This window comes from Alosa alosa, chromosome 23 (assembly GCF_017589495.1).
Source record: "Alosa alosa isolate M-15738 ecotype Scorff River chromosome 23, AALO_Geno_1.1, whole genome shotgun sequence".
NCBI classification, from domain to species: Eukaryota; Metazoa; Chordata; class Actinopteri; order Clupeiformes; family Clupeidae; genus Alosa; species Alosa alosa.
In genome coordinates, this window is record NC_063211.1 from 15165752 (window position 1) to 15176420 (window position 10669).

The window sequence follows — 10669 nt, forward strand, 5'->3', positions numbered from 1 at the left end:
CTCACTCACTTCCGTCCTCACTTGGTCGCCGGGTCACTCGCTCGTTTGGACGCCTCGCTCCCTTATTCGCTCGCTTTCCTCACTGGCTCCCTGAAAAAGAGAAGCTAAGTTGAGCATCAGCGCCATGTCAGTGTCTCTCCGCGCCACGCCATCCAACCCGTCCAGGCAGCCCAGAAGGCCTGCTGTGCCATCTCCCGCAGAAGTCATCGAGATCTGACATGCTCGCTGATGGAGCGGCACTGTTAAGAGACCGAGGCCTCTCACTGGGGGTGGAGTGAGCGAGCGAGTGAACGAGCAAGCAAGCAAACGCCGCTGCTTAAAAGCCTTTCCGTGTTCCTGGGCAGAGAGGTTGGTTGGAGCGCGGTGTGGTGCAGTGGAGAGGAGTGGAGTGGAGAGGGGTGGATGTCCTGACGTTCCAGTCTCCACTGCCCAGCTCTGGTCAGCGCTCTCACGGGAGCCCCTAGGCAGAGAGGACGGCGTGGGGTGCGGGAGAAAGCTGCAACCCACAGAGGAAGTTGCTCGTTGGGCTTCAGCCACTGTCTCCCTAGAGTTAGGCTCACTGTCCGCCTCCAGCCCCGCTCAACTGCTAGTGAGAGACTGAACGGATCGGGACAACATTGATACTTGTTAAGGCACTTGAACAACAGTAATAAAGCAAGGCTGTGTAGCTCCGTTGGATTTGTGTTGCATGAAGAGAACGGAAGCTTTGTCTTCTCGAACCGTACCTAAATATAGGCTTACATTATGTACTGGCTGTTTGGTCGATGTTTGTTGAGCACAAGAATTGCACCGAGTTTGACCCACTGTACAGACTCAATTAGTCTGTGCAGTGCACTTAACAAGATGTCAAGTGTTCTGGAGCCATGGTTGATTGCAGCGCCTTCCGCAGTTGTCAAGTCAAGCAGTCCTGAAGCTCCTGCTTTTGTATCGTTTGTTCCTTTTGAGCTCACAGATCCGTGGTTGAGATCTGTGAGCTCCGCTGGCTGGCTACGGCTCTGCAGTAAGCAGCATTTGTTGTCCGAATCGTGAAGTCATCCGTTCAACGTTCCAGCTCTTGTGCCACTCTGGTTGCTCGGTCGAAAATGAGGTTTAGCCACCCTTGTCATTCAGACAAGTTTGCCAGTTAATGGTCAAGGGTAGAGCTGACAGCAGCTTGTGATGTTGACCGACAGCGTGATGGTGATGCGGAGAGGTCAACATGCGTTGCTTTGGGCAGTCATAGTTGAACTAGGTCCTGTTCTGCTGACCAAGGCAGATCAAGCTCTTTGAATCTTTCAGGCTGTTGATCCATGGCACACTGAACTCACAGCTGTCTATCTTACTGTGTACTTAATGGCCTATCTGTCTGTGTGCCTGTATATATTTATCTGGTGATATATCTATCTGTTTGTCACGCAGTGTATCCATCACTCTTCTTTATGGTTCCACTAACGTCCTCTGAATAACACCTTCAGGACATACAGTGGTCTATACACAGCAAGAGAGCACAGTTGTTTGTTCAAAAGCTTAGCAAGCAAGTAAACACACACAAACAAATGCGTGTGTGAGAGAGCGAAAGAGAGAAAGACGGAGAGAGAGAGAGAAAGAGAGAGGGGAAGAGAGAGAGAGAGAAAGAGGGAGAGGGAAATATAGAGTGTCTAGTGTGGGACACGAGGTCTCCTGTAAACCAGGACCTCTGGGGACGAATGACCTCCTTCAGCAGTACATGTAAAGAGCCTCGGAAGCTGACTGAGCAGAACCATATAGTTATTTTGATGTAGATCCACCTGCCTGTGTGTGTGTGTGTGTGTGTGTGTGTCACACACGCACACAAACTGTAGTGCTATATCTAGCCACCAATTTGCTCAGCTCTTGATGATTTCCTGGATGATTGGAGAGTGAGATGAAAGTAGCATACTGATGATGTCTGCAGACGAATCGGATCCTTTCAGAACTAACAGGTGGCAGCATGCCAGAAATTGTTGGCAAATGACTGCCGTCATAGAGAAGGCCTGTGAAGTGACCCTCCACACAAACACACACACATAGACTCACTCTCAGAGATGCACACAGACACTCTTTCTCGCTCTCTTCCTCTCTGACTTACTCTCAAAGTCACATTCTTTTACAGACACACACTCACACACACACTCAACCCCCCAATCACCTGACTTGAACTAAGAGTAGGATATGAATAGCCTCTCTCTCACACACTCACTCACTCACACTCACACACACACACACACACACACACACACACACAGTTTCAGTTCCAGTTCCTGCCCTAACGGCTTCAGTGGGGTTACATTCTCTCTAGTGAAGTGCTAATTCTTTTAATAAGTGCGCTAAAGATTCAGACACTTTAAAAAATCGCTGAGTGCCTTGTATGGAGATGCTTTTAAACCAGACTTTAGCTCATCTGAGGAGACGTCCGTGATTTGCACACTCAGACACGCGCGCACACTGTCAGCGAAAAACCGAGAGAAGTAGATGCGTGATCCTACTGGGCTAGTCAGAATTCTCAGGCAGTGGGCTTTGCGCCCCTGCCTAGCTAGCTGTGTCTTCCATGGCAACAGTGGAAATTGCATACCACCGGTGTGTGTGTGTCAGAGGGAGGCTGACAAGGGCTCTGTTTGAACGTGGGTGGGAGTGTGGGGTTATAGAGGATGGGGAGGGCAGCAGTTAGGACTACTACTCTCTCAGAGAGCTCAGTCCTCCTGCTCTCTCTCTCTCTCTCTCTCTCATACACACAGCCCCCCCCACAAAAAAAAAAAATAATAATACACACTGCCTCTCCGGAGACTGGCGAACCTCACAAAGCCCTGTTTGTTCCCTGGTCCACAGGGCTCCTTAGGAACACCCGGCTCCACACACACACGACGCACACAATTCCACTAAGCACTCTACATACACCCATGAAACAATAATAATTTTAACCTAAAAAAACTCAGTTTGGCCATACTGACCATGTGTTCCAGTGTATGCAGTAAGGTGATCAGATTCACATGAGCAGTTTCAAATGTAAAGTTAGTGTAATGACCTTCTAGGAACCAGCTGTTCTCTGGGCTTGAGTGAACTATGCCAAACCTGAGCTTCTTCCCAGCACAGAGTGACCTAAAATGGGAACAATGTCCACTGTTAGGTAGCTTTTTTCGGAATATGTTGATTGAAACAAAAAGGGTTTTGTCTTTGTTTTACCAAGGCATCCACTTTTTTGCAGAAGAAACTGTAGTAGAGCACCACTTTTTATTACAAACCAAAATCTGACCAGGCGCTCCCAGCATGTCAATTGGTGGTGTAGTTTGGGATTCTACACTTGCCGCATTAAAATAGCTGGAGTTTTTGACAATTCTAATGAATAGGCGGCATTGGTGAATTCATTAACAGAGGTGTGATCTTAGTCACTGAGCCTTCACCTCGCTGAGACTCAGAGGAGTCTCGTTCTTGTTCTCATGATTGCTTTCCCCCTTACGATGCCTCTTTTTCTGCATCCGGCAGCATCGGCTCCCGTAAGAGCAGTGGAGAGTCGAGTGAAAAAACACACACTCTCCTTTTTTTATCTCCTCAAAGCACAGGGCCCGGGGCTGCGGCTGTGGCTGCCTCTGCAGGTACAAGGTGAATTAGCACGTCAAGAGGGGGATTTCTGACTTAATCTTGTTAATGCTTCCGTACTCTCACAACTTGCCTACTTTTCTCCAGTCTCTGGTGCTCTTGGATCTCTTGCACTTCCTCGCTGTCTACCCCCACTCCCCCTTCGTTCTCTCTATCTTTCATTCTCTCTTACTGCCCCCCTCTCTCTCTCTCTCTCTCTCTCTCTCTCTCTCTCTCTCTCTCTCACACTCTCTTTCTTTCTCTCTCTCCCTCTTTCTTTCTCCCGGTCTTCCTCTGCTACATTCGCTCAAGTTTGTGTATCTAATTTACCCACACTCCTCTGATGTTGTCTCAGGGGTTTCGGGGGAAGGATTCAGGCTTGAGTGTGTGTGTCTGTGTGTGTGTGTTGGGGGGTTCTGGTAAACAAATCACGCCTCGTCCTGTAAAGCTTTTAACACTGCAGTGCCATCTTTTCAAGCGAGCCGACAAGCTTTGCCCCTCTGTGACACACTTAACCCCCCCAACACACACACACACACACACACACACACACACACACACACACCAGATCCTCAAGCTGAGGCGCCCAGAGTGGCAGCTGACCCTCGTGCCCGCCGGGAGCGTTGCCGGCGACGATGACAGCAAACCAATTACCATTCGCCCGCCTCGCCAGGGCACAGGCACCCAGCGAGCGCCAGGCGTCATCGAGGGGCAATAGACAGTGCGACACAGAGTAGTGCTGCGCTCTCTCTCTCTCTCTGTATAACTCTCTCACTCACTCTCTCTCTCTCTCTCTCTCTCTCTCTCTCTCTCTCCCACTCTCTCCCCCTGCAACTAAACGAGCGCCTTGCGTCCCCCTTTTTAATTTCCACGCCTGTCACTGAGAGCTGATTTGTTTATTTCTCCATTTGAATGTACCGCTAATAATCCAGAGAGCCAACACTATTAAGTGTGTATGGGTGGGGGCGCGCTTGATGGTGTTGTTGATGGAGCACATTTATTTATTTATTTGTTTACTTATCGCCATTTATATATTAATTTATTAAGAGAAAGCATCAGGCGTATCAAAGCGTACGGAAGTTGGCATTCGCAGCTAATAGCTGTGACGGTGACAGCAGCAACATCTGATTACCACCTCCCAAAAGACTCACACACACACACACACACACACACACACACACACACACACTGGGTGCAGTAGGGTGGGTGTATCGGTATGCTGCCATTTCAAGGTCCTAATGTCATTGTCAGGAGGCCTGCTGTACTCCTAGCTCAGAATCTGCTTCCCACTATTCACCAAAGAAGTTTGAGTGCAGAACCAGTTCTTTACATTTCAACTGACAAAAAAGTTAGCTCTCCACCTGGACAATTGGTTCCAGAGCACCTTTTGCTGGTCTACCGCCTACATCAGCTTACATACTAGGCTAAATAAAGTTTTTTGTTGTTAAACCAACTAAACGTTTGAGTCCCATTTAAAAAGAAAAGGTAATTTCTAATAATTTCTCACCTCAACAAAACTAATGTGATGTTGATAGCTATATTTTGGCTCTTTAGCCTTTGACGAAATCAAACCAGTTCTCTAAAAGTTCACAGCACTAGCACCAGCCCAACACTGGCATGTGGTTTGCGTTGGTGTGAAGAGCGTATGCAAGTCTGTCAGGTGCTTTAAAGCCAGCCATAGCAGATGTAGGAGGCAGCTGAATGCCGGAGAGCCCTCGCAGAAGAGTAGAGAGAGGTGGAGGAGAGAGGGAGGAGAGCCGAGCCTATCAGCACTGTCACCATGGCTGCAGTAGTCGAGTGCTCGTATCAACCACGCACTGCAGCAGGAAGGAGCAGGGATCTCTTCCCTCTCTTCTCTTCTCTTCTCTTCTCGCCTCCACTCTCTTGTGTGCTCTTTCGCTCGCTCTTTCTCTCCTTCCTCTCTTCCCCCGGTCACTCTTTCTAACTTCTCTCTTACACCCCACCCCTATTCTTGCCCCCACTCACTATAATCCCCTCTTTCTCTCTCTTAACTCTCCTCTGACTCTAACTCTTCGACCCTTTCATTCCAGCACATCTGTCCTACTTGCCTTACCAGTCTCTTCCCCAAGTCAAGCCTCCCTCCCTCCTTCTCTCTATCTCTCTTTCCAACTCCTCCCTCTCCTTGCTCCATCTCTCTCTCTTTCTCCCACTCCCTCTCCTTCCTGCTCTCTCTTTTCTCTCCCTCTCCCCTGCTGCCTCATCTCTCCCTCTCTTTCTCTTCTTCTCCTTTTTCTTCCTCTCATCTCTCAGACTATTTTTTTTTTTTCCTTTTTTTTTGAACTCCATCTGTTCTGGTGCTAATCTATTCTGCCGCTGTACCGGTAGATATGGGATCTATAGCGAGCGAAGTATCCCACCTCAGTGCTTGCTCAGGGGCTGTGCTCTCGCTGTAATTGAGCGCCTTGATGAGCCTCCCATCTCCTCTTTTAAGATTTTCCACTCTCCACTCAGACCCGCGTTAATTGCCCAATCGGATTCTGTCGTCCTCGGAGGGGAAGCGAGAGCTCCCCAGCTGAGAGACAGGGAAAAAAGGTCGGAAACGGAAATGCGCCTTGTGACATTTAAGTGTGCGCTTACACACACACACACACACACACACACACACACACATAGAAAACACCCACTCGCACACTGAAATCACTTCCATAGCCACGATCCATGAACTTCGTTCCCAAATACGGGCATCACAGCCCCTGTGAAGGTTCATGAATGAAACATTCCCCATCAGGAAGCCGTGCTGAGATGTTCCGCTAATTGCACCGACAACCGAACGTTTTCCCCTCAGCTTCCTGTCTTCTTAAGTCTGTACACACACACACACAGACACAGACACAGACATTCATAATAAAATAAATAAATTAAATAAACAGTGTGGACACGGCGGCTCTTTGAGAAGATGGAGCGGCTCACGTGTCTCGATGAACCCTCAAGGCGTGTGTCCTGTCAGAAGTACTCACCATCTCTCTTCTCTTCTCTTCCCTCCCTGCCCCTCCTCTCTTCTCTCTCTCTCTCTCTCTCTCTTTCTCTTCCTCCCTCCAGATCGAGATTAAGATGAAGAAGACCGAGGGCATCCGATGGGAGAAGCTGGAGGGGGAGGGCACCCTGCCTAACATCAAGCACTTTATCCCCAGTCAGTAGTCGCAGCCACCAAAACACATACATACACATGCCCTCAGACACACACAGACACAAACACATGCGCACACACACACACACACACACAGACACACTGTCTCAAACTCACGCATACACACATATACTCTCTCTCTCTCTCTCTCTCTCTCTCTCTCTCTCTCTCTCTCTCTCTCTCTCTCTCACACTCACACTCACTCACACTCACACTCACACACACACACACACACACACATTCACAGCACCCACCGCCCTGTCATGCCTGTCATACCCACTCACATTAGCTTGGAGAAGTCAGTGTTAAGTGCTGTGTGAAAGGCCCTGGTAATCTCATCTCTGCCCGTGCACATTGTTTGACAGGCGCGTTGCAGGGAGCTGATTGAAGGCGTGATTTCCGCTGGCACCGGCTGCCCGGACTGGCGCTGCCGCTGTTTTTTCGCTGGGCGCACGTGCACACGTTTAAGTGGGAGTTGATTAGCATGCGGGCGCTCATTATAAAGTCTGCTTGGCAAAGGCGACCAGCGACACTCTTAGATACACACACACACACACACACACACAGACAGACACACACACAGACACATATACACACACACACACAGACACAGACACAGACACAGACACAGACACAGACATTCATAATAAAATAAATAAATTAAATAAACAGTGTGGACACGGCGGCTCTTTGAGAAGATGGAGCGGCTCACGGTCTCGATGAACCTCAAGGCGTGTGTCCTGTCAGAAGTACTCACCATCTCTCTTCTCTTCTCTTCCTCCCTCCAGATCGAGATTAAGATGAAGAAGACCGAGGGCATCCGATGGGAGAAGCTGGAGGGGGAGGGCACCCTGCCTAACATCAAGCACTTTATCCCCAGTCAGTAGTCGCAGCCACCAAAACACATACATACACATGCCCTCAGACACACACAGACACAGACACAGACACAGACACAGACATTCATAATAAAATAAATAAATTAAATAAACAGTGTGGACACGGCGGCTCTTTGAGAAGATGGAGCGGCTCACGGTCTCGATGAACCTCAAGGCGTGTGTCCTGTCAGAAGTACTCACCATCTCTCTCTTCTCTCTCTCTCTCTCACACTCACACTCACTCACACACACACACACAGACAGATACGCATATATACACACACACACAGACAGACAGACGTACACACAGACACATATACACACACACACAGACAGACAGACACACACAGACACAGACATTCATAATAAAATAAATAAATTAAATAAACAGTGTGGACACGGCGGCTCTTTGAGAAGATGGAGGCGGCTCACGTGTCTCGATGAACCTCAAGGCGTGTGTCCTGTCAGAAGTACTCACCATCTCTCTCTTCTCTCTCTCTCTCTCTCACACTCACACTCACTCACACACACACACACACAGACACATATACACACACACACAGACACACTGTCTCAAACTCACGCATACACACATATACTCTCTCTCTCTCTCTCTCTCTCTCTCACACTCACACTCACTCACACACACACACACTCTCTCTCTCTCTCTCTCTCTCTCTCTCTCTCTCTCTCTCTCTCTCTCTCTCTCTCTCTCTCGCTCTCGTCCGGTTGCAGGCCAGTACCCGTCGTCCTGCCACTACACGCGCAACTGGGACAAGGTGGTGGGCGACATCAAGGAGGAGGAGAAGAACGAGAAGCTGGAGGGAGACGCCGCGCTCAACAAGCTCTTCCAGCAGATCTACTCGGACGGCTCGGATGAAGTCAAGCGTGCCATGAACAAGTCCTTTGTGAGTTGAACTTGTGGAACTCTTAAATGTGCCCCGACATAAACACTGCACTCTCTCGCTCTCTCTTGTGCGCGCACACACACACACACACACACACACACTCTCTGTCTCTAACTCTTCTTTTCTCACACACACAAACACACACAGACACGGTCTCAGACACACAACCCCCCTCCTCTCCTCTCACTTTCTAAATTTTTTCGAGGGAGCTGTTTCAGGCGGATCTCACTGAATTAAATAGACAGGCTGTTTTGAGTGACCTAGATTGCCTCTTGTCATGTCTCCCCTCCACCTCCTCCCTCTTCCTCCCCCCGCCAGCATTTTAATGTGCGCGGCTAAGTTAGCGTTATCGTCGGAGACGCCACGGCAGCTAGAACATTACCCCTCCAGACCGAGCGATAAAGATTTAATGAGCGCCGAGCCGACCAGGACAGTACTCACGCTTCTGCATCTGCTCTCTGTTCGCATGATCCCTACCCTCGTACACACACACACACACACACACACACACACACACACACACACACACACACACACACACACACATCCCAGTCGTCCTCTGGCAAGACTATCGAGCCGTGCGGACGAGGCTTCGGTTCGTTCCTAATCATCCGCAGTATTCAAGGTAGCTCTATTAGCAGTCCCCATTTAGCCCACCTCCCTACCCCTACACACACACACACACACACACACACACACACACACACACACACACATTGTCCATAGTGTCTTAATTGGAGGAGGAGATTAAGAGTTGCAAGGATGGAGCATGCACCGCTTGCTGTAGTGAAGCGAGATGTGCACTATAAAAACACTGGCCTCTCATTACGAGAGGTTATTATGGGCCGTTTTCCCCTCTCCAAGGAGCTTTTGTTTCGTTTTAAAAGCAATATGCTGCTCGTGCTGCTTCCATAACATTTTTCTTGGACCGAGTGGATTCCTCTTGCCACAAAGAGCGGCTTGTGAGGAAGGGTAAGTACCCTATGGAGATTTACGAGTGTCCGGTTCATAGCAACGCCTCCAAACCAGAATTCGGAATATTCACCATGTTTTTGCCTCCTCTCTCTTCCCCTAAGACCCCCACCCCATCCCACTCTACCCTCCTTTCTCCAACAGAGTCCTACCAGTCTCTCCAAACCAGAGTTTTGTGTTTGTGTTATTCGCTGTATAATTTTTGCCCCCCCCCCCCTTTTTTTTTGTGCCCCAGATGGAGTCAGGTGGGACGGTCCTGAGCACCAACTGGACGGATGTGGGCAAGCGGACAGTCGACATGAGCCCCCCCGACGACGTGGAGTTTAAGAAGTTCTGATCGCTGACAGGAGGAGACTAAGAGAGAGGTGGACCTTTAGCACTCCTGCCATCTGTCCGTCAAACCTGTGGCCACACCAACGCCTCCATTTTGTCCCAGGTGTCCGGCCCGAAACCCTGTACAGAGAGCTGGACCACCATCGCATCCTTCGCTCACTCACTCACTTAATCATTCATTCTTCTGGGCATGTTTTTTTGTTTGTTTTGTTTTTTATCAGTCTTTATGAGTGAATAAAGTGTACATTTTTACCAAAAAAAAAAAAAAAAAAACCCCAATGTTCTCTTATTGAGTGTTCGCTGTGAAAAACATCAAGTTTGAAGGAGAAAAAATAAGTATTTTTTATTTTCTTTCTTTCTTTTCCTTTTCTTTCCAAACTTTTTTTTTTTTTTTTTTTTTTTTTTTTGGCTCTCACTGTTATCTCTGCATTCATCGGGATCCCTGGGCACATTGTTCATCTGTGCACATACATAGTTATGGAGGCATCTCCATCCCTTTTATGACCTGGTTTGGGGATTGTCCAGAGTTAAAACAGAATAAAGTGTAAATAAATATTTTCTTTTTCTTGGTCCCCATCTTTTGTCTGTTTTTCTTCATTATCCTTAATATTTTCTGCCAAATTCATTAGATACTGACTGACAGATGAAACTATGCCTGTATGCTTATAGGTATGTATCTAAATCAATATGTCAATTTGATCCCAGTTTAATTGCAGCCTGACTTGTACATGTACGTAACAATTTATTTAATCGTGCAGTTATTGATGCATTACATTTATAAACATTAAATGGAGTCCGGCTCGAAGGAAGCAATGCTTTTTGGGCAGCCGTGGCCCACTGGTTAGCACTCTGGATTTGTA

At 48.4% G+C, this 10669-nt stretch overlaps 1 protein-coding gene across 2 annotated transcripts in view; it reads left to right on the plus strand.

The window, feature by feature from the left end:
- Positions 1–10380, plus strand: part of sugt1 (SGT1 homolog, MIS12 kinetochore complex assembly cochaperone) — a 28453-nt gene extending 18073 nt beyond the window's left edge. For both annotated transcript variants that reach the window (XM_048235603.1, XM_048235602.1), the window contains exons 11-13: positions 6631–6721; positions 8332–8504; positions 9712–10380. In XM_048235603.1, the coding sequence (XP_048091560.1) occupies positions 6631–6721; positions 8332–8504; positions 9712–9813 (366 nt within the window). In that variant the 3' untranslated portion in view covers positions 9814–10380. The remainder of the gene's footprint in view (positions 1–6630; positions 6722–8331; positions 8505–9711) is intronic.
- The last annotated feature ends 289 nt before the right edge of the window (positions 10381–10669 follow it).